Genomic DNA, 25526 nt, shown 5'->3' with positions numbered 1-25526 from the left:
TAGGGGACTAAACTCCCCTTTCAAAAGGTCTCTGATATGGGAGGAAGCTATTGAAGCAAAGTGTGACATACTTTGTATTCAAGAGACCCACTTGTTAGCACAAGATAACTTTCGTTTGGGTCAAAGATTTTACGAATGTTTTTCACTCAAATGCCACCACCAAAGTAGCTGGAGTATGTATTGCCAAGAATATGGTAACCTGTACGGTTTCGGAGATGATCTCTGATAGTTGCGGTCAATAGGTCATACCAATTTGTAGTATTAGCGTCAAACAGTATACTATTGTTTCTGTCTACACCCCAAATAAGGCCCAATTGAGATTTGTTACGTCTATATTTTTAAAAAAGTCACCCATTTGTCTAAAGGCCAATTAATTTTATGTGGAGACTATTGCTCTGGTCTCTAAAAATTTGGACTGTTCCACATCAGCAAGTGGAACTAGGGAACTTGGTCGCTTACTGTTGGAATTTGATCTACATGATATATGGCGTTACCATGATGCCACAGAGAGACGCACGTATAGACCTGTTTCTAGTTGACCGTTAGGGTATGTGCACACGGTAGCAGGCTTTCACGTCTGAAAAGACAGACTGTTTTCAGGAGAAAACAGCTGCCTCGTTTCAGACGTAAATGCTCCTCCTCGCATTTTGCGAGGCTTCTCTGACAGCCGTAAATTTTGAGCTGCTCTTCATTGAGTTCAATGAAGAACGGTTCAAATTACGTCTGAAAGAAGTGTCCTGCACTTCTTTTGACGAGGCTGTATTTTTACGCGTCGTCGTTTGACAGCTGTCAAACGACGACGCGTAAATGACAGGTTGTCTGCACAGTACGTCGGCAAACCCATTCAAATGAATGGGCAGTTGTTTGCCGACATATTGTAGCCCTATTTTCAGACGTAAAATGAGGCATAAAACGCCTCGTTTACGTCTGAAAATAGGTCGTGTGAACCCAGCCTAAGGGTATGTTCACACGCTTAACAAAAAACGTCTGAAAAATACAGAGCTGATTTCAGAGAACAGCCTCTGATTTTCAGGCGTTTTTGAAGCTGAAAATGAAATTTGGAGCTTCTTTTCAGACGTTTTTTGAGGCGTTTTTCATAGTCTTCAATGGAAAATCAGCTCCAAAAAACGCCTCAAGAAGTGACATGCTACTTTTTACGGAGCATATTTTTACGCTCAGTTTTTTTACAGCGAAGCGTAAAATAAAGGCTCGTGGGAACAGAACATCGTAATTCCCATTAAAAGCAATGGGCAGATGTTTGTAGGCGTAATAGGGGCGTTTTTCCAGGCGTAAAACGCCCGAATTACATCTGAATCCACTGCGTGTGAACATACCCTAATAGTATTTCTTTATGCCAGTCCTCCATTGGTAAGATTACGTGGGCTGATCATGCCCCTCTTGTATTATGTTTAGTAGAACATCATTCTCTAGTGGCCCCATTTATGTGGCATCTGAATTCCTCTCTTCTCATATCTAAAGCGAATGTGGAATTGATATCACAACAATTATAATTTTTTTCATTCAACGACAATAAGGAGGTCTCAGAACAGACACTTTGGATTCTGTTAAAACTAGCGTCAGTGTCAAAAAAACGAAGAGAGGAAGAATCATCCTCCCTCATTTCGGAGATTGTTTCATTAGAGGAGCAAAATAAAATTGCTCCTTCTACGGATGTCTCTTCAAAACTAGCTGGTTTGAGATTTGCCCTACGATCTCATTTACTTTCTAAATATGAACAAAACATGAAAAATAATGTAAAAGCAAAATACTACACTATAGGAGACAGAGCAGGCGCAGAGTTAAACAAGCAACTATTAGAATTAAAATTGAATATCTAGATGGTTCCAATTCCGAACAAATCAGAAACCCTATGAAAATTGCTGAAGCTTTTGCATCTTACTATAGTAAATTGTACAATCTGCGGGACGACCCTCATATTAGATTAGTCATCAGAATAAGATTCCCTCACACTCCTTCTCTTCATGTCCGTCATACACGGATACTGGCTGGTGACCGGCTCATGCAGCTTTATGTTACCACCGCATGTGTATAAAAATGGCCGGACCATTGTACAGAATAAACACTATTACACTTTGTGTCTCCCTTATGTCCTCATAGATTGTAAGCTCTTGCGAGCAGGGTCCTCACTCCCCAGGTTTGAATTGTAAATGAACTTTGTCACTATGTAATGTCTGATATTGTTTTCATGTTCCCTCTACATTGTAAAGTGCTGCGTAATATGTTGGCGCTATATAAATAAAGATTATTATTATTATTATTATTATTATTATAATCCAACCTTCTTCAGAAGAGATTCAGAAGTTATTTTCTATTAACCTCCCTTGGGTCTCGGAGAATTTAAAAGCTGTAATTGATCCTCAATAAACTTTATTGGAAATACAAAAGGTAATTGCATCTAGTAAATCCAATAGAGCACCTGGACCGGATGACCTCCCCAATGAATACTTTCAAGTCTTTTCTAAAATACTATCCCCATATTTACTCCAGGCATTTGATTTTTGGAAATCGATACTTATGGTCTCCCTGCAAAATCTGGCTGCTATTATAACTACTTTACCTAAATCTGGTAAAAGCCCCACTAAACCAGAAAATGTTAGGCCTATTTCTTTGTTAAATTGTGATCTTACAATATATGCAAAGTTGCTGACAGTGCGTTTACACTCTACTAAAGATGGCACTCGCCGGCTGATTGACCTTATACAGGTAGCTGAAATCTCCAGGATTCCCAGTGTATTCCTTTCTCTTGACGCAGAGAAAGTATTTGATAGGGTTCACTGGGGATACCTGTTAAATTTGGCATTGAGGGTCCAATTGCTCAAGCTATTCTGTATTCCTCTCCCAATGCTAGGGTTTGGGCCTCGGGATTTTAGTCTTCAAAACATTTGATCTCGAACGACACCCTCCAGGGTTGTCCACTGTCATCTATTATTTTTGCATTAGTTATGGAGTCCCTGGCAGAGGCCGTCCGATGCTCACTTGATATACAGGGTATTGCAGTGGGCTCACAATACCATAGTATCGGACTATGTGCCGATGACGTTATTATGCGTACAAAGTCTTTATACTCTTTAACCGCAATCATGTGTCTTCCTTTCTCAATTCGCCAGTCTCTTATTACAAATTTAATTTTACAAAAATCAGTACTATTCCCTATTCATGTACCACCTATTTTGGAAAGACAGATATTGGATATTTGTCCCTTTACATGAGCTAAATCTGGAATTCAATACTTCGGTATTTCTCTTTTCTTTCCCTCTTCCTAAAAAAAAAGTCTTGAGTCCCTCCTAATATCTCTTAAATTATATTTTTATAGTTCTCATTTATTAGTCCTATCTTGGATAGATTCAAGAGGATATTCCTACCAAAATGTATTTATCTGTATAGATGCATTCCGATGAAATTGCCTAGATTTATGCTACAGAAAGTAGCACAGTCAACTTTTATTTTTGCCATCTTCGGAGGGAGGACTAGGAATCCCTAACATTACTCTAGATCATAAGGCAGCAATTGCAGACTCGTTGAGGGATTGGTGGTCCTCAGACTCCATGCATAGATGGGTACAAATAGAAGAAACTTTTACTACACAACATTCTCTTAGAAGACTATTGGAAGCTGAATATATTAAACCAATGAATAGTCGATTTCCCTTATTCTCTATGACAGCCACTTTGTTAGTATGGGATTTGTATACTTTGGGGAAAAAAATAATAATTTAGATTTCCCTCTTCACTACATCACATTGAGGTCTTTGGAACACCATATTCCTGGACTAAACCTCAAACAATGGGTATTGGCTGGAATTGGACACCTGGGAGCTTTGTATAAAAGATGGTATATTGCTCCCCTTTGATCATTTTATATGCAATACTCAACTACCTAAACAGGTGTTTAATCAATACCTCCAAGTGAGATGTTTTTTAAACTCCTGTTCTACGTCTTATGGCAGCTCATCTTTCTCTCAAATTCAGAACTTCATATTCCATAAAATGGGGTTTGAGAAAGGCATAGCGAGATATATACATATATATACAGTGGAGGAAATAAGTATTTGATCCCTTGCCGATTTTGTAAATTTGCCCACTGTCAAAGTCAGGAACAGTCTAGAATTTTTAGGCTAGGTTAATTTTACCAGTGAGAGATAGATTATATTAAAAAAAATAAAGAAAATCACAGTCAAAATTATACAGGGTGGGCCATTTATATGGATACACCTAAATAAAATGGGAATGGTTGGTGATATTAACTTCCTGTTTGTGGCACATTAGTATATGGAAGGGGGGAAACTTTTCAAGCTGGGTGTTGACCATGGAGGCCATTTTGAAGTCGGCCATTTTGTATCCAACTTTAGTTTTTTCAATGGGAAGAGGGTCATGTGACACATCAAACTTATCGAGAATTTCACAAGAAAAACAATGGTGTGCATGGTTTTAACGTTACTTTTTTCTTTCATGAGTTATTTACAAGTTTCTGACCAAAGTGCTGCCCATTGTGTTGGATTGTCAATGCAACCCTCTTCTCCCACTCTTGACACGCTGATAGCAAGTATCCGTAGTTTCAGTTGCTGCACATCTCGTATCTTCACAGCATAGACAATTGCCTTCAGATGACCCCAAAGATAAAAGTCTAAGGGGGTCAGATCGGGAGGCATTTCTTCTATGGTGTTGCTATCAGTGTGTGAAGAGTGGGAGAAGAGGGTTGCATTGACAATCCAACACAATGGGCAGCACTTTGAACACATTTTATAAGTGGTCAGAAACTTGTAAATAACTCATGAAAGAATAAAGTAACGTTAAAACCAAGGACACCATTGTTTTTCTTGTGAAATTCTTGATAAGTTTGATGTGTCAGATGACCCTCTTCCCATTGAAAAAACTAAAGTTGGATACAAAATGGCTGACTTCAAAATGGCCACCATGGTCAACACCCAGCTTGAAAAGTTTCCCCCCTCCCATATACTAATGTGCCACAAACAGGAAGTTAATATCACCAACCATTCCCATTTTATTTAGGTGTATCCATATAAATGGCCCACCCTGTATATATTTATTTGCATTGTGCACAGAGAAATAAGTATTTGATCCCCTACCAACCATTAAGAGTTCAGCCTCCTCCAGACCAGTTACACGCTCCAAATCAACTTGGTGCCTGCATTAAAGACAGCTGTCTTACATGGTCACCTGTTTAAAAGACTCCTGTCCACAGACTCAATTAATCAGTCTGACTCTAACCTCTACAACATGGGCAAGACCAAAGAGCTTTCTAAGGATGTCAGGGACAAGATCATAGACCTGCACAAGGCTGGAATGGGCTACAAAACCATAAGTAAGACGCTGGGTGTGAAGGAGACAACTGTTGGTGCAATAGTAAGAAAATGGAAGACATACAAAATGACTGTCAATCGACATCGATCTGAGGCTCCATGCAAAATCTCACCTCGTGGGGTATCCTTGATCCTGAGGAAGGTGAGAGCTCAGCCGAAAACTACACGGGGGGAACTTGTTAATGATCTTAAGGCAGCTGGGACCACAGTCACCAAGAAAACCATTGGTAACACATTACGCCGTAATGGATTAAAATCCTGCAGTGCCCGCAAGGTCCCCCTGCTCAAGAAGGCACATTTACAGGCCCGTCTGAAGTTTGCAAATGAACATCTGGATGATTCTGAGAAGGTGCTGTGGTCAGATGAGACTAAAATTGAGCTCTTTGGCATTAACTCAACTCGCCGTGTTTGGAAGAAGAGAAATGCTGCCTATGACCCAAAGAACACCGTCCCCACTGTCAAGCATGGAGGTGGAAACATTATGTTCTGGGGGTGTTTCTCTGCTAAGGGCACAGGACTACTTCACCGCATCAATGAGAGAATGGATGGAGCCATGTACCGTCAAATCCTGAGTGACAACCTCCTTCCCTCCACCAGGACATTAAAAATGGCTCGTGGCTGGGTCTTCCAGCACGACAATGACCCGAAACATACAGCCAAGGCAACAAAGGAGTGGCTCAAAAAGAAGCACATTAAGGTCATGGAGTGGCCTAGCCAGTCTCCAGACCTTAATCCCATCGAGAACTTATGGAGGGAGCTGAAGATCCGAGTTGCCAAGCGACAGCCTCGAAATCTTAATGATTTACAGATGATCTGCAAAGAGGAGTGGGCCAAAATTCCATATAACATGTGTGCAAACCTCTTTATTAACTACTAAAAACGTCTGACTGCTGTGCTTGCCAACAAGGGTTTTGCCACCAAGTATTAAGTCTTGTTTGCCAAAGGGATCAAATACTTATTTCTCTGAAAAATGCAAATAAATATATATAATTTTGACAATGTGATTTTCTTTTTTTTTTTTTTTATATATAATCAATCTATCTCTCACTGGTAAAATTAACCTAGCCTAAAAATTCTAGACTGTTCATGTCTTTGGCAGTGGGCAAACTTACAAAATCTGCAAGGGATCAAATACTTATTTCCTTCACTGTATATATATATATATATATATATATATATATATATATATATAGAGAAAGATATAGAGCGCAGTAACGGCACCAGGACTTCAAGGTAGATGAAAGCAAAAGTGGATTTATTTCACCTCAACACAGCAACGTTTCGGTTCAACAGGAACCTTTCTCAAGCCATAACAAACTGAATAAAGTGTCAAGCATTTATAGGAGGAGCATACATCAATCGATAATAAAGCAATTATATGTATAAATCCATCAAAACATGTATAGAGCATATGTAAATATTAAATAAAAGCATTTTATACAGTGCACATCACTCTTCCACTGTGAAATATATAGGAAAAATGCAATATATATACAAAATGTGGTAAAAATTACAAGGGATACTGTAAATGAGGGCAATTTCGGATAATTGGAAGCAGGCAGAGGCTAATTACAATATAGCACACATGTACTCACTGTAAATCAATCTGTAGAGAGAATGGAAAGTGCGCCCGACACACACATGTGTGTGTCTAATGCGCATGTCCCAAGATGGCGCCCAAACCGGATGTTACATCCGGTGGACCGCATCAGACAGCAGGTTCCCACTGCGCACGCGCCACAACGGAGCTTGCGTTCCACCGCTCCTGCGCATGAAATAAATCCACTTTTGCTTTCATCTACCTTGAAGTCCTGGTGCCGTTACTGCGCTCTATATCTTTCTCTATTGGATTTTGGGGAATTGATTCACCCCCAGGTAACGTGCACATGGCCTGATTTGTTATAGCATTGGAGTGCTGTGTTCATCTACTCTGGACTGTATATATATATATATATATATACACACATACACACACACACACACACACACACAAACTCGACTCCGCTTTGCCTTTAGATAAACTAGCTTGTATGCATAGATGGAGTCTGACTTAAATAAGAAGTTTTCTGTTGACTAATGGCAAAAGGCATCGATATGGTTAACTTGTACCTCCGCTGCATCAATCATTTAGAACAAATAAAAAAGATGCACATGGGATGGTACCTTTCCCCAGGGGTTGTAGTAAAAGAGGCACACTATCACGTGTGGTGGTTGTGCCCTCAAATCCAACCCTGCTGGAATTCGGTTTTCCAGTTATTATCAGTTGTTACCTCATCTTCACTACCTCCTTCCCCAGAATTATATGAGTGAAGGAACAGGGGGAGTAGGAAAAGTAGTGTGTTTCATAGATTTAAAAAATAAAAAATACTTTATTATTAAATTGTTATTAAAAACAATGTTGGATGTAATTTACGTTGCGCCAAAGTCCCCTAGATTGGCACAATATGACAAATTATGTCTAAATTAAATTGCTCCAATTCTATAGTAGTATATTGATTTATATAGACGACTGACCTCTCAGTGTTGGTGAGGAAACAGTCAATTGCAAGCAAAAAATTATTATTAAGGTTCCTCCAATCTATGCAGTTATATGCATGTACATGGAACCCATTGCAGCAAGATTGATGTAGGGGTTTCCCCATCGCTGGGCTTTATCTACAGCCCGTTGGAGGAACCTTAATAATAATTTTTTGAATTAAAATAATGTGCTTACTTAAAGTGTACCGGTCAGCTCTCCGGGCATGTCTGTTTTAGTAACAACTTGTATTCTCCATACAGTTACAAGTCTGGAGCATCTTTTCTAAGAAGTTTGCATTGTTTTGTTCCGGTTAGTCCTCCTGGAAATGTTTACATTGACAACTAAATTTTATCATTTCGCTTGTCAATGGGGCGTGTCCCTACACAGTGACACTGTCCAATCACTGCAAGCAGTGCATGGACACATTTTATTTACACAGGGAATAGTAACACCTAGCTGTCAATTTATTCATGCTCACTTAATGGGGTATACTAAAACAGACATGTCAGGATAGGTGACAGATCCTCTGTAAGGCATCATTTACACGAGCGTAATATACGCACATGCTTTTCACGTGTATCGTACGCACCTATATTAGTCTATGGGGCAGTGCAGACAGTCCGTGAGTTTTGGGCAGCGTGAGTCCGTACAACAACATGTTCTATATTTCGCCGTTTTTCACGCATCACGCACCCATTGAAGTCAATGGGTGCGTGAAAACCATGCATGCCGCACGGAAGCACTTCCGTGCGAACTGCGTGAATCGCGCAATAGCAGTCAAACTCTGAATGTAAACAGAAAAGTACCACGTGCTTTTCTGTTCACAAACATCCAAACGGAGTGTCATAATGATGGCGGCTGCGCGAAAATCACGCAGCCACGCATTATACGCTGACACACGGAGCTGTTAAGTGCCTTTTGCGCACGCAAAACGCAGCGTTTTTTGCGTGCGCAAAACGCTTACGCTTGTGTAAATAAGGCCTAAAGGCTATGTAAACCTGCGAAAGCGATTTTTGAAAAAAAAAAAAGAAAAAAAAGGACAGTGTGTTTTGTGCAGCTTTATAATTAGTTTTTATTCAATTCTCTACTTTTTTAGAAGCAGCTGCTTTGCATTCTGTATACAGAGCAGGATAAGAAAAAAAAAAAAACCTGAAAATAAGCCGTGTGAACATACCCTCAAAGTTACCAGCAGTTCAGGAAAGTGGCCACACTATCCTCCACAATAACATGGAGATCTAGCATTAACACCACTTTGCACTTGAATAGACTATTCATTAGGGAGTTTTCACTGGCATCACCCATTAAAAGAATTACGGTGACTGGTTTTCTCAGTCAATTTAAAGAATAAAGCTGACCATACACATGAGAAACAATCGGCCAACATCGCTCTCCCCTGACCTCCCCATAAACACAGATGCTTGGCTGGTTGAAGACAAACTGCTTTCAGAGGTGTCTGGTAGCACCTTATCTCCCTGCAGGACAAAATACCTAATGTCAAAATCCAGCATCTTTTCCACTGATCATTTGTAGGTAGACAGTCGGGATACCTCCAAACAGGCATTAACTTCTTCCTGACATTTGAGCAGGGGCATACATTGTAATCATACGACCCCATAGCAAATGTCAAAATTGCCCTCTCCCCCTGATCGCTACCACCCATCATCACTCTACAGACCTACTGTGGACCCCTCCACCCCAAATTCATAGGCTGATCTACATCAAAAAGCAGTTCTCCTGTGGATTAACAGGGATTTTGTAATAATGGGTGACTACAGTACTGATCAGACAGTCCGTGGCAGAATAAATATTTACATTTAGTGACTAGCAGGTTAAGTCTTCTCTGACTCGTCTAGTCCTTTCCTTTACCTTCTGATCCAGACCGCCATGATGACTTCTCCCGACCACGACATCTATGCAGAGTTTACAGCCCAGATGTCTTCTGCTCTTCACTTTTGCTTACACTGTTCCCCTGGAAAGAACATTGTCTCATATAGCACCCCTCAATAAAAACACTCCACAAGGTGCCCCATAAATAAAAATGTACCTTACACTGTGCCCTTGAATACAAATTGCCCCCTGAATTAAGCGTGCCATGTACGGTGCACCCTGAATTAAAAGCTCCCCCACAGTAAGGAATGAAATACTCACCTGCCAACGATCAAACACCACTCATGCCATACCCACGTGCTGCTGCCACACAAGTAAGGCCTGGCCTCTTTCAGCCAGGTTACTGCGAAATGGCATGATGTAATCAGCTGCCTGCGCCACAAAGGCGCCAAATGGCAATGCAGGGAGCAGAGAACGGTTTTCTTGCACCCAGCAGCGCCATAAACATTTTCAATTGTATCTGTATCTTAACCCCTTAAGGACGCAGCCTAGTTTTGGTCTTAAGGCTCAGAGCCCATTTTTCAAATCTGACATATTTCACTTTATGTGGTAATAACATCGGAATTCTTAAACCTATCTAAGCGATTCGAGATTGTTTTCTCATGACACATTGGGCTTCATGTTCGTGGTAAAATTTGGTCGATATATTCAGTGTTTATTGGTGAAAAATTGCAAAATTTAGAGAAAATTTGGAAAAAAATAGCATTTTTCAGAATTTAAATGCATCTGCTTGTAAAACAGACGGTTATACCACCCAAAATAGTTACTAGTTCACATTTCCCATATGTCTACTTTAGATTGGCATCATTTTTTGAACATTCTTTTATTTTTCTTGGACGTTACAAGGCTTAGAACATAAACAGCAATTTCTCATTTTTAAGAAAATTTCAAAAAGGTACCTCTTGAGTTCTGAAGTGGCTTTGAGGGGCCTATGTATTAGAAACCCTGATAAAACACCCCATTTTAAAAACTAGACCCCTCAAAGTATTCAAAACAGCATTTAGAAAGTTTTTTAACCCTTCAGGCATTTCACAGGAATTAAAGCAAAGTGGAGGTGAAATTTGCAAAATTTATTTTTCTTGCTGAATTTCAATTTTATTCATTTTTTTTTTTGTAAGACAGAATTTTTAACCAGAGAAACACTACTAAATATGTATTGTCCAGATTCTGCAGTTTTTAGAAATGTCCCACGTGTGGCTCTAGTGCGCTCGTGGAATAAAACACAAGCCCCAGAAGCAAAGAAGCACCTAGTGCATTTTGAGGCCTCTTTTTTATTAGAATATATTTTAGGCAGCATGCCAGGTTTGAAGAGGTGTTGAGGTGCCAAAGCAGTAGGAATCCCCCAATAGTGACCCCATTTTGGAAACTACACCCTACAAGGAATTCATTTATGGTTGTTGTTACCATTTTGACCGCTCAGTTTTTTCACAGCACCTATTAGAATTGGGCTGTGAAATTAAAAAAAATGACATTTTTTCCAATAAGATGTCATTTTTTATCAAAATTTCTTATTTTCACAGGTAACAAAATACCCCATTTTGTTGCCCAATTTGTCCTTAGTGCGGCAATACCCCATTTGTGGTGATAAACTGCCGTTTGGGCCCATGGGAGGGCTCAGAAGGAAAGGAGCGCTATGTGTTTGTTGGAGTCCAGATTAGCTGGATTGGTTTTCGGGTGCCATGTCGCATTTGCAGAGCCCCAGAGGTATCAAAGCAATGGTAACCCACCAGAAGTGACCCCATTTTGGAAACTACACCCCTCAAAGAATTCAAATATGGTTGTTGTTACCATTTTGACTGCTCAGTTTTTTCACAGCACCTATTAGAATTGGGCTGTGAAATAAAAAAAAAGACATTTTTTTTCAATAAGATGTCATTTTTTATCAAAATTCCTTATTTTCACAGGGAACAAAATACCCAATTTTGTTGCCCAATTTCTCCTGAGTGCAGCAATACCCCATTTGTGGCGATAAACTACCCTTTGGGCGCTGTGTGTTCTTTGGAGTGCAGATTTTGCTGGTTTGGTTTTTGGGTGCCATGTCGAATTTGCAGAGCCCCAGAGGTATCAAAGCAATGGAAACCCACCAGAAGTGACCCCATTTTGGAAACTACACCCCTCAAGGAATTCATTTATGGGTGTTGTGACCATTTTGACCCCATAGTTTTTTCACAGAACTTATTTGAATTGGGCTGGGAATTAAAACAAAATTAATTTTTTCCAATAATATGTAGTTTTGGCAGAAAATTTCTTATTTTCACAAGAAACAAAATACCCCATTCTGTTGCGCAATTTGTTCCGAGTGCCGCAATACCCCATTTGTGGTGATAAACGGTGGTTTGGGCCCATGGGAGGACTCAGAAGGAAAGGACCACCATTTGGCCTACTGGGGATTTTCTGGTGCGAAGTAATGTATGCAGAAGCCCCTGAGGTACCAGTACAGTTGAAACCCGCAAGAAGTGACCCCGTTTTAAAAACTACACCCTTAAGGCATTCATCTAGAGGTGTAGTGAGCATTTTGAATTTTGACCGGAGACATACACCCCATAAACAGTAATGTGGGTTCTCCTAAGTACGGCAATACCCTACATGTGGCTGTTATCAGCTGCCTGGGCACACACCAGGGCTCAGAGGGGAAAGACGATGGGGGGGGGGGATAACCTGTGCGGTGTGCATCAGGGTAAGTAAAATTGGGGTAAATTATAAACCAAGGGATGGATGATAAATTTTAAAACACTTTCATACAGAGCTCTTGTTTTTTCGGGACACGTGTCACATTGATATATTGTGTCATCCTGTATCGCCCTCTTATAGCAGACTCTGCACCTCTTTTGACTTTTTCCTTTTTTGCCAGTTTGGGGAACTTCTCCTGGAAAGTGTTGCCCTGGTGCGATGCGTGTGGCCTCGCTTCCAGAAGTACTGGGTGCCCCCCCTTCTTGGTCCCTAAAGATTAGGTTCTTGATAATCACCTCTTGAAATTCCAGGAAAGTTCCCCTCTGGCCTGCACATCGACGTAGCACGTACACATTGTACAATGCCATCTGTATGAGGTGCCCGGCCAGCTTCTTATACAAAACCGCATGGCGCTGTAGGGCTTCAGGACTTGATCTGACCTAGTCCACCCCTCCCATGTAACTATTGTAGTCCAGGATGCAGTCTGGTTTGGGGGTGGCCTTTCCTTCATATATCCTAAATCTGTAGGTATACCCTGATGCACTCTCACAGCTTTTATACATCTTCACGCCATACCTTGCCCTCTTACCCGGCAGGTACTCGCGGAATTGAACCCTCCCTTTAAAATGTACCAGGGACTCATCAATAGAAATACACTTCTCGGGGGTGTATGCTTGGGAAAACCGGGCACTGAAAACGGTCTAATAGGGGTCTCCGTTTATACAAACAGTCAAAACTGTGGTCATCTCGGGGTGGGCACAGCTCAATATCAGTATAATGTAAGAAGCGAAGTATCGGTCCCCGCTGTAGGAGCTGTCACAGCTCCTGTATGCGTCGGGAGGACGGCCGAAACTCCCGAGACGTACTATTAGGTCATGGAGCGCGAATTATACAGCTACCATGACCAAATAGTACGTCCAGGAGCGGGAAGGGGTTAAGGACATGAACATAGTTAGGTCAAGAATTATATTGACAATGAGACCGGTTTTGGCATTTTACCAACAATATTGAATATACAGTTATATAATCAATATGGGCTTAAAGCACAGACTCTTAGCTTTAATTTGAGGGTATTCACATCCTAATTTGAGGAAGGGTTTAGGAATTACAGCTCTAATATGTAGCTGCCTCTTTTTCAAGGGACCAAATAGGTAATTGGATGATCTCAAAAGCTATTCAATGGGTTGCATGGGCTATTGCCTCGTTAATCCATCATCAATTAAGCAGGTAAAAGGTCTGGAGTTGATTCCAGGTGTGGCATTTACATTTGGAAGCCGTTTCTCTGAACCCACAAAATTAGGTCAAAGGGGCTCTCAATGCAGGTGAAACAAACCATCGTTAGGCTGAAAAAAAAAGATAGCACAAATGTTAGGAGTGGCCAAATGAACCGTTTGGTACATTCTTTTAAAAAAATATATATTTTTTTTTATACATTACATTAATCCCCCTAGGGGACTTGAACCAGCGATCGTTAGATCGCTGATACAATACACTGCAATACTAATGTATTGCAGTCATTTTTCCAGGCTTCAAGGCAGTGTGAAGGCAGCCCTGGGGCCCTTAAATAGCCCCCTGGGCTGCCGTGACAACCATTGGCAGCCCACAATCGGAGGGGTCCGCCACCCTCTTTAGAATGCCTCAGATGCTGTGGTTGCGATTGACCGTAGCACTTGAGGGGTTAAACGGCCAGGAACAGCGTGATCGCTGTTCCTGCCTATTAGTACCGGGTGTCAGCTGTGATACACAGCTGTCACCCTCAGCGTATGGGGCGGGGTCAGTGCGTGAGCCTGCTCCATACGTCTCCCCCTGCTCGATGACGTGCACTTACATCATGGTGCGTGATAGGCCTATCAGGGCCTGTTCACATCACCGTTCGCTTTCCATTCCGGGGTTCCGTCGGAGGTTTCGGTCGGGTGAACCCCGCAACAGAAAGTGAAACTGAAACCATAGCTTCAGTTTCAGTCACCATTGATATCAATGGTGACGGAAACAGCGCTAATGGTTTCCGTTCGTCACCATTCCGGCAGGTTTCCGTTTTAATGACGGAATCAATAGTGGAGTCGACTGTGCTATGGATTCCGTCGGAAAAACAGAAATCTTCCGAAATGGTGACGAACGGAAACCATTAGCGATGTTTCCGTCACCATTGATATCAATGGTGACTGAAACTGAAGCTGTGGTTTCAGTTTCACTTTCCGTTGCGGGGTAAGTGCTTAATTTCACCTGTGATGGCACTGCAGGAAAATTTAATACTTGAACATTAATGCACCAAGTTTCCCCACAGATTACAGCGGATTACTGGGGGGAGGAGGGTGATCCCAGTAAGTTCCAGTAGGGGACATTTGTAATCAGCTCACATCAAGAGCAATTTGTTTTTTAAAAGTTTGGATTGTCCAACTCCAATGACACCTTTAGGCCAGGATTACGAATGCAGTTTTGGGCTCAGTTTTTTAGCCAGAGCCAGAAGTGGATCCAAAAGGAAAAAAAAAACAAAGCCAAAACTGCATCAAAAAAGCATTTGATCCCGGCCTAAGGTCGTCTTCAGGGTATGTGCACACAGGTGGACCTAGAACCCTTCGCTGTGGAAAATTGGGGGGTGCCCAATACTTACCCACTGGGAATTGCCATAGCGATGCGTCCCTCGGTTCTCCGTGCAGCGTGGCTTCCTGTGATGACGCTGCAGCCCATGTGACCACTACAGCCTGTGATTACTACAGCCTGTGATTGGCTGCAGCAGTCACATGAGATGAAACGTCATCCTAGGAGGCCGGGCTTCACGGAGAACAGAGGAACGAGTCGCTATAACAAAATCCTTTTTTATTAGATTTTGACAGAAAAATAAAAATGTTTTCCGGATTTGCGATTTTAGTGGTGAAATCACAGCTTTTCCGCTGAAAAAAAAAAAAAAAGTCACAACATTTGCCATTTTACCTCCCCATTAAGTTCAATGGGGAAAACCTGCAACAAAAGTGCTGAAGATTTAAGAAACGATCCGCAGGTCAGTTTATGAACTCAGCGGATGTTTTCTGTAGCGAGTATATTAGATTTGTTCAAATCTTATCCACTTTGCTGCTATTGTAACACGCTTAATGAAATCCGTTGTGGAAAATGCGCAGCTAGTCCACCAAGTGTGAACATACCCTCAAACACAGAATTTTTCTGGCAATTTAAACTCCATCTATAAACGCTAGCATTGGCATTTTTGTAGTCCTAAAGAAAAGCCTATGGGAAAAACATCTGAAAAAATAAACGCCATACCAGGGCATGCGGAGTTTATGTAATGCTTTTGATATTTTTCTATAGCCTTTACTGAAACATCTGGCTGCTCCAAATAAAGCACCCCAAAAGTGCTTAGAAAAAAAAAAAAAAGTCTTTAAAAACACAGCAAAACACTATGTAAAGAAACTACAGATAATGCAATTCCCAAAGGCCTCATGCACACCACCATTGTTTTGCAACCGCATACTATTTTCAAAAGCGGATAGTATAAGACACATTATATCCTATGGGCCAATGCACACAACCGTGGTTTCCACGGTCCATGGATTGTCCGGGAGCCCGGACTGCAAAAAAACAGGGCAAGTCATTTTACGGGCTGCATTTGCGGTCCGGGCTCCTTAAAGTCAATTCACAACTGGTGTGTGCACGGTCCGCGATTGCGGACGACACTTCTCGGGCCGTCTGTGCCATAATCACAGACCGTGTACACAGCTACGGTCGTGTGTCAGGCCTAACATTAGTTTGTGTATCTCTAACCAAGAGGTTCATTCTAATGGCATTGAAATGCATCAATTTCATATTTATACAGAATTACATTTAAAAACTAAATAATTTGAAGCCAGAAAAATAATATATATAAACAATTTTGTATTTAATATCAGTGGCAGGAGATTCAGTGTCAGGCAGGGCCGGCTAGTTGCCAAGTCATAGAGAGCATACTGTTTGAGGCACAATGCACACGACCGTAGTTTTGATCCGCAATACTGATTCATTCATTTCTATGGCCCACGGACACCTTCCTGTATATTTACGGGAAGGCGTCCGGGCCGTAGAAAGCATCTGTAAAAAATAGTACGTCTTATTTTTTGATTTTACGTATACTTTATAATGGGAGCATAGCCCGCATATGCGGGTGACAGTTTGCGGCCGACCTTGCCCGTAATCGCGGCTACGGTCATGTGCAGGGGGAATGGCACTGCATCTTCCAACACAGATTGGAAGCTTCGTCCAGAGACGCGGCTAGTAGTTTGTGACAGTGTATATGATTAACTCCTTAACGCCGAAGGATGGATAAATCCGTCCTCAGCAGCTGCTAGTTCGCGCAGGACGACGGATATATCCATCCTGTGATGGTGCGGGTACTGAGACTGTACCCACGCGATCAGTGGCAGGAGCACGGCTGTTATACACAGCCTGGCTCCTGCTGCAACTGCCGGAATTGAAGCGCGCTCTGATTCCGGCAGTTTAACCGATTAAATGCCGCTGTCAATAGTGACAGCAGCATCTAATGTGTTTGACAGAGGGAGGGAGCTCCCTCTGTCACCCGATCGGTGCCGCCGCAAACAAATCGCGGGTCGCCGTCGGGTATCCATGACAGCCGGGGGCCTAACAAAGACCGCCAAGTCTGTCTTCAGCAAATGCCTGTTAGGCTATGCCGGAGGCATGACCTAATTAGATTGCCTGTCAGTTTTACACTGACAGGCAATAATGCTTTGGTATACTAAGTGTACCAAAGCATTACATATGCGATCGGCACATCGCATAGTGAAGTCGCCTGGTGGGACTTAAAAAAAAAAATGTCAATCAGTTAAATAAAGTTTGTGGGAAAAAAATAAAAATAAAATTACAGTCATAATCAAATAATATTTAAAATGTAATAATATTTATTTAGTAAAAGTGTCAAAACAAGTAACACATACACATATATGGTATCCCTGCGATCGTAACGACTTGACCAATAAAATTAAGACATTAATTAAACCGCCGGATGAACGGCGTCCAAAAAAAACCGGCAAAATTCTCTTTTCTCCCATTCCCCCCATAAAAAATAAAATAAAAGTTAATCTATAAGTCCTATGTACCCCAAAATAGTACTAATGAAAACGACACATTGGCCCACAAAACTCAAGCCCACATACGGCCACATTGACGGAAAAATAAAAAATCTATGTCTCTTGGAATGCAGCAATGCAAAAACAAGTAATTTTTTTCTAAAAGGGTTTTCATTGTGCAAACGTAGGAAAACATAAAACCTTTACATATTTGGTATCCCCGTAATTGTGCCGACCCATAGAATAAAGTTAACATGTTATTTACGCTGCATAGTAAACGGCATAAATTTATAACGTGAAAATCAATGCTGGAATAGCTGCTTATTTTCAATTCTCTCCTAAAATAAAGTTAATAAAAGTTAATCAATATATTATAAGCATCTAAAAATGGTGCAATTACAAAATACAACTCGTCCCGCAAAAAACAAGCCCTTATACGGCGATGTCGACGGAATAAAAAAAGTTCCGACTCTTGGAATATGACCGTGAGAAAACAAGAAATAATCCTTGGTCATTAACGTGCAAAATGGCCTGGTCATTAAGGGGTTAAGTATACAGTTCGTTTATGTACTGAATAGCGTACGGGATATACATCTCAGTGCAAAAAAAAAACAAGAACAAAAAAACAACAATACCGAGGCAATTATCTAAGTAGCACTTCAATAATGTGCGAATAGAGAATAAAAGTGCTGTTTTAGGGCCGCTGCACATGGCCGTAATACCGGTCCATGACTACAGCCGGCCGTGGACAGTCACCCGCATTTGCGGGCAGTGCCCCTATTATAAAGTATGGGAGCACGGTCCGTAAAATAAAAAAAATAGGACATGTCCTATTTCTTGCAGAGCCTTTCTACGGCCCGGACACCTTCCCGTGAATATATATGGAAAGGTGCCCATGGGCAATAGAAATTAATGGGCCCGTACTTTGATCTGCAGTAACATTCCGTAATTGCGGATCAAAATGATGGCTGTGTGCATGGGGCCTTAAGTGGGTTTTACACTGGCCAATTATCGGGCAAACGATCGTTCATCTGATTGTATAGTTTTAAAAAAGTTAAATATTATCGTTGTCGGCAGCACATCTCCCTCGCTGCCCTAGAGATGCCCTGGCAACATGATAATGTATGGGGACGAGCAATTGGAGAAGCGACCGCTCATCCCCATCCATAGCTCCTTGTGACAGGAGCAGACGAGCGCCGATCAACGAGTGGTCTCGTTGATCGGCGCTCGCTACACCGGCCGGTGTAATACGGCCTTTACTTTATTATTACAGTGTTTAACCATTTCTCGTTTAACTTCTAAAAGCCACCCATACATGTTACATAAAGGTTGTCGGAGCGCGTTCACCATTTCACAGAATTTTAGGGGAAAAAAAAAAAAACTCACAATGCACAAAGTGGCAAACAATTGGTTCCAAAAATCCCCATATAATTTAATTGACCAAATTCCAACATCCTTGTTCTAAGAAAGCATTCTAGGGAGTTAAAGAGGCTCTGTCACCAGATTTTGCAACCCCTATCTGCTATTGCATGTGATCGGCGCTGCAATGGAGATTACAGTAACGTTTTGTTTTGTTTTAAAAACGAGCATTTTTGGCCAAGTTATGACCGTTTTTTTATTTATGTAAATGAGGCTTTCTAAAGTACAACTGGGTGTGTATTGTGTATGTACAACTGGGCGTGTATTATGTTCGTTACATCAGGGCGTTTTTACTTCTTTTACTAGCTGGGCGTTGTGTATAGAAGTATCATCCACTTCTCTTCACAACGCCCAGCTTCTGGCAGTGCAGACACAGCGTGTTCTCGAGAGATCACGCTGTGACGTCACTTCCCCAGGTCCTGCATCGTGTCGGACGAGCGAGGACACATCGGCACCGGAGGCTACAGTTGATTCTGCAGCAGCATCGGCGTTTGCAGGTAAGTAGCTACATCGACTTACCTGCAAACGCCGATGCTACTGCAGAATCAACTGTAGCCTCTGGTGCCGATGTGTCCTCGCTCGTCCGACACGATGCAGGACCTGGGGCAGGAAGTGAGTGACGTCACAGCGTGATCTCTCGGGAACACGCTGTGTCTGCACTGCCAGAAGCTGGGCGTTCTGAAGAGAAGTGGATAATACTTCTATACACAACGCCCAGCTAGTAAAAGAAGTAAAAACGCCCCGATGTACGCACATAATACACGCCCAGATGTACTTTTACTGTAAACACGCCCAGATGTAACACATAATACACGCCCCGATGTAACACATAATACACGCCCCGATGTAACACACACAATACACGCCCAGATGTAACACACACAATACGCGCCCAGATGTAACACACACAATACACGCCCCGATGTAACACACACAATACACGCCCAGTTGTACTTTAGAAAGCCTCATTTACATAAATATAAAAATGGTCATAACTTGGCCAAAAATGCTCGTTTTTTAAAAAATAAAAACGTTACTGTAATCTACATTGCAGCGCCGATCTGCTGCAATAGGAGATAGGGGTTGCAAAATCTGGTGACAGAGCTTCTTTAATGTATTTAACAAGCTTTTTACTTTCATTCACATTTCCCAAAACTTAGAGATAAACATGTTTACATGGCTGGATTTCATCGCCTAATAAAAAGGAATGGATGAGGTTTTCCAAATTTCTTCTTGCCTGTTCGGCAAAAAAAAGAAAGAAAACCGCACGCAGGGAACACAGACTGCAAATGATGCAGAAAATAAAGATTTACAATTTCAGCCGGCATTCATGAAGAGAATGGTATTTAGCCTGAATGCCTTATTTACCCCCCACCAGCAAGTTGCACAGCAAAGCGGCGGTGAGCTAGTTAATACAACCAAGAACAATGTAGAAGATTCATCAATGCAGTTACAACAACTTTGTGGGGCAAGTGCACGGTTTTCCGTAAACGCCATATTTAACCCCCGGCCATCACTTTTAATTTTTTTGTATTTGAGGCGGAATAAAGGGAACATGGCGTCATCTAATGTACTAAAGTTTTGCTCCCCTCTCCCTTTTTGAAAAAGCCCTCGCTAACGAAGATACAACCTATTGCTGCTCTGTGCTAGGGAACATGGCAAACACTACAGTACCACTGTATAGCAAGTAAAGGTGCCCCATTACGTATGTGTGGTAAACTACTATTGAAGTTAGCAGGGTGTGGCGCTACAACTCCCCATACACACAGTATACACCTGATAATAGTATATAGGGGCTAGAATGTGTATGTAATAGCAGCCAGTACTCACCTGCAGCTCTCCTCACACGGCGCTGTACACTCACCCCCCGCGCCGCCGCCTGGTATAGCAGGTGTATAGCCGCCCACAGCAATAACATGAGGGTGAAGGCTGCCAGTGCCGTCCTGCTGGCTCGTCTGTTCCTCCGTCCTTCTTTACACACGGCTGCCTCCATGTTTTCACCGCTGGATAACTTTGTTGAGTGCAAATGAGTACTATGAGGGCCACGTTAATCCCTATCATGTGAGGCATGGTGTCCCGTCCACATGCACCAATTATCCCTCCCAGGGGGGTTACATCAAGCGTCATACCAGAGTAAGATATGAAGAAATCCCTAAGGGGAGACTGTGAGAACAAAGTCATGAACAGTTATACTCAGATGATGCTGGATCATGGGATGTGGAGAACTCAGGAGAAATATTTTACCCGGGGCCTGATAGCAAGAAGACATTTCTGCCCTACACAAAGCTACATCCAGTCACGAGCGAAATACCAGCAGCCTGCTGAGGAGCCCACACTAGTATAAGATGGAATTGCTAGTGCACCGACCACACCCATTAATAGCAGAGATTTATTAATAATGGCGTATATTCTGACGCTATAGGGGCACATTCACACGTGGCGGAATTGCTGTTAGAGTCCGCAGTGGAATTCTGCAGCAGCCGTTTTTTACATTTGTTTCTATACATTTTTAGCAAACTTAGTTCAGACGTTGCAGAAAATAACTGTGGGGAAATTAGGCTGCGGTGCAGAATTTTCCCTCCGCAGCATGGTCATGACGTTGCGGAGAAGAAGCGGAATTTCACTGCGGATTTCAGCCTTTGCAATGCAAAAACTGAAATCTGTGGCAAGTCCGCTGTGATATCTGCAATGTCTGAATAAGGGCGGATTTACACTAACGTGTGCAAAAAATGCGGCGTTTTGCGTGCGCAAAAGGCACTTGACAGCTCCGTGTGTCATGTTCATATGATGCGTGGCTGCGTGATTTTCACGCAGCCGCCATCATTATGACACTCCGTTTGGATGTTTGTAAACAGAAAAGCACGTGGTACTTTTCTGTTTACATACAATTTTTACTGCTGTTGCGCAAATAACGCGCGTCCCACGGAAGTGCTTCTGTGTGGTGCACGTGATTTTCACGCAACCATTGACTTCAATGGGTGCGTGATGCGCGAAAAACGCCGAAATATAGAACCTGCCGTGAGTTTTACGCAGCAGACTCACGCTGCGCAAAAATCACGGACAGTCTGCACTGCCCCATAGACTTGCATAGGTCCGTGCGACCCGCGTGAAAATCAAACGGGTTGCACGGATGTAAATCCCGTTCGTGTAAATCCGCCCTTACCTGTCAAATATGCAAATGTTGGTGCAGATTCGTTGCGTAATTGCCCCAAATCTGCACCAACATTTGCAGCAGAAAAATTCCGCCACGTGTGAACGTGCCCTAAATGAAATTATATTAACCTAAGAGACAAATAAAAATTAAATGTGCCTTGTGTGGAGACTAAAAAAATATGTTGGACATCTGAGACCAACAATCCACATGACAATGTCAAGCCCGTTTTGAAGGACAGAATTCATGCGTGTCAGGCCTCATACACAGGGCCAAACTGCAGATCTGTGGTTTTCATAGTCTGCTGTTCTGTACCTCCAATTGTATACGGAGGCATACAATGTTTTTTTCCCCCTCACAGATTGGCCCCTGTTATTACCCGGCAAGAATTTAGGTCAGTAGTTTGCTTCAGTATTTAAGCCAACACCAGAAGTCGAAAATAAACAGAAAAAGTATAAGCCCTTATTCACACGACAGGGTTTCCCGGCTGGGTGACGACTGTTCATAAAACGGCCGTCACCCGGCTGCATTAGGAACAATAGACCCCTAATGGGGCTATTCACACGACTGATTTTTGACGGCCCGGGAAACCTGGCCGTCAAAAAATGGGACATGTCCTATTTTCGGCCGTTTGCCCGGCTGCCCGGCTCCCATAGAAGTCTATGGGGCCGGGTAATACGCGGCCATCACCGGAATGTGTCCCGAGTGATGGCCATGTATTCCGTCGCTCGCTCCCTCCTCACAGCGCAGAGTGCATGTGAGGAGGAGCAGTTTATGCCATTCGGACGAATGGCTGTACGCTGGAGGTAAGTTTATACACTGTGTGGCAGGGCTGGGGTGTACAGCAGGTGGAAGAGAGCGCTGCGCTGGCTCCCTTCCCCTGCTTGTTTTAAAAGCGCCCTGGCCCGGCGACACCTTCCATGGCCGATGGTGCCGCTAGCAGCTGCTGCTGCGGCTGCTACTACTGTAGCGACGCCACTATAGCAGAGCAGGGAGGTATCTCCCTGCTCTGCTATGTGCTAGCCCGGGGCTAGTAGCCCCAATTTAGCTCCCTGAAGGAGCGGAATCCCCGTGTGTTCGGGGATACCGCTCCTGGACAGAGCGCTTGATGTCTCTGTCCATATCTAGGCTGTGACATCAGGGGAAACTCCTGAAGCGGAATCCCCGAACACTTTGTGACCGGGGATTCCACACCAGGCGAAGCCAGTAACGTTCAGTGTCCATAAATGGACACAGACGACAGGGGCTTTTCCTGAAGTGGAATCACCGGCCACATGGGGATTCCCCTTCAGGAGTTGAGCCTGATATCACTGTCCAGATATGCCCAGCCCGGAACGGATGCAAAACTAATGCAAACCGGCCGGGAAAAACGGCAGACTTTATCGGCCGACACTTGGGCTCGGGCGGGACCCTGTCGTGTGAATAAGGCATAAGGCCCCATGCACACGAATGTGCTTTTGCGGCCGCAATTCCCCCGAAAATCCACGGGAGAATTGCAGCCCCATTCATTCCTATGGGGCCATGCACACGACCGTGGTTTCGACGGTCCGTGCATGGCCCAGGAGCCCGGACCGCAGAAAGAACGGGCAAGTCTTATTACGGCCGTGTTCTGTGGACCAGGCTCATAGCAAATAATGGCCGCGGCCATGTGCACGGACCGTGATTTGTTTGGGTGACACTCCGCTGCTGGCTGACCCAAAAATCACGGCCGTGCACATGGCTATGGTCGTGTGTATGAGGCCTAATGGAAAGATTTGTGCCTCTTCCAAGTTAGCCCTCAAACACATATCCGTTGCCCTTTATACAGCCGCAAATCACGGATCCGCAAAACACGGACCGCACACGGATGGCTTTGTGCGACGTTCGTGTGAATAAGGCCTTAGGCTGTCTTCATATCTGTGTTCGAGTTTTCTATTGTTCTGCTCCGTTGTTCATGATAGAAACCCACGGTGTACGACAGAACCCATTAACTTTAATGGGTTTCATCGGGTTTCCGTCATGGTGTTCGTTGTTTTTCCAGACAAAATATCGCAGCATGCTGCATTATTTTGTTTTGCAAAAACTATGGAAACCATGTCAACCCTAAGGCTATGTTCACACAGAGTTTTTTGAAGGAGGAAAATTCCTCCTGCAAAAACTGCTCCAGACGTTTTTTGCACAGTGGTTTGACAAAAACTTGTCAAAACACTCATCGAGGCGTTTTTTTCCTCTTTCTCACTGATTGAAATGGGGTTTTGGAAGAAGTGTCATGCTACTTCTTTTTACGGAGCGTCATTTTACACTCCATTTTTTTAAAACAGCGGCATAAAAAGACGTATGAACTAAAAGCAGTTTTTCCCATTGATTTAAATGGGCAGATGTTTGTAGGCATTCAGCTTCCGTTTTTTCAGGCGTTTTTCGAGGCGTAAACACCCCAAAATACACCTGAAAACACTACGTGTGCACATACCCTAACCCTCGGGCGTTGCCATAATGGTGCATCACTCTGTTCTCCGAGCAGTCTGGCCTCCTGTGATGACGCTGCAGCCCATGTGACTGCTGCAGTTTGTGATTGGCTGCAGCAGTCACATGGAATGAAAAGTCATCCCAGGAGGCTGAGCTGCACAGAGAACAAAGGATGCATCATTATCGCAACACACAGGGGGTAAATATTGTTTATTTTATTAAAACAAAAAAAAAGGTTGTTTTTTTTTCTGATTTGCGATTTTTGCAATGGAATTAAAGTGCTTAATAGGTCCCATCTAGTCCCTTTCAGACTTCACTTAGGCTATCCCAATAACTCCCCATTATGCTTTCGAGGTTATTAATCTGATGGTTCTTATGTTCATATCTGGTGGACGTGTGTACTTGTCAGTTTCTCGGATCACGTACTTGAGTTTATTTCCTTAGTGCTCCACATTTCCCTTCCTAATTTGGCCTCTATGCTTTTGGGAGATAAGCTCTCCTCGTTGAGGTACCAAAGCCAGAAATGAACTCAAATTATATACACCGCGTTCCAAATTATTATGCAAATGTTATTTTTCGCTGATTTTCCTAAATAGTCGATGCAAATGACAGTCAGTATAATCTTCAAGCCATCAACCGTTGGAGTATAATGCGAATTTTATTGAACAAATCTCCTAATGATAACAGATATTTTTTTAGAAGTAAAAAACTCAAAATACACTGTTTCACATTATTATGCACAACAGAGATCAAAACATTTTAAAGGTTGTAAAGAGAACTAAAATAGTAATTTGTTGAATTTGCAGCATCAGGAGGTCATATTTACAGAAATCAAAAGCTCTTTCAATCAAAAAAAACTTAACAGGCCATGTTACATGTTAACATAGGACCCCTTCTTTGATATCACCTTCACAATTCTTGCATCCATTGAATTTGTGAGTATTTGGAAAGTTTCTGCTTGAATATCTTTGCAGGATGTCAGAATAGCCTCCCAGAGCTTCTGTTTTGATGTGAACTGCCTCCCACCCTCATAGATATTTTGCT

At 42.6% G+C, this 25526-nt stretch overlaps 1 protein-coding gene across 2 annotated transcripts in view; it reads right to left on the bottom strand.

Annotated features, from left to right (window-relative positions):
- The window catches only part of SLC24A5 (solute carrier family 24 member 5), an 82161-nt gene extending 60924 nt beyond the window's left edge, over nt 1–21237 (bottom strand). The window contains exon 1 of one of the 2 annotated variants that reach the window (XM_075855224.1): nt 20717–21237. In XM_075855224.1, coding sequence (XP_075711339.1) covers nt 20717–20879 — 163 coding nt within the window. In that variant the 5' untranslated portion in view covers nt 20880–21237. The remainder of the gene's footprint in view (nt 1–20716) is intronic. The other variant, XM_075855223.1, reaches the window with a different exon arrangement.
- Nucleotides 21238–25526: the final 4289 nt, after the last annotated feature.

Source organism: Rhinoderma darwinii, chromosome 3 (assembly GCF_050947455.1).
Source record: "Rhinoderma darwinii isolate aRhiDar2 chromosome 3, aRhiDar2.hap1, whole genome shotgun sequence".
Taxonomy (NCBI): domain Eukaryota; kingdom Metazoa; phylum Chordata; class Amphibia; order Anura; family Rhinodermatidae; genus Rhinoderma; species Rhinoderma darwinii.
The sequence above is the reverse complement of the archived record's forward strand: the minus strand, read 5'-3'. Positions and strand labels throughout refer to the sequence as shown.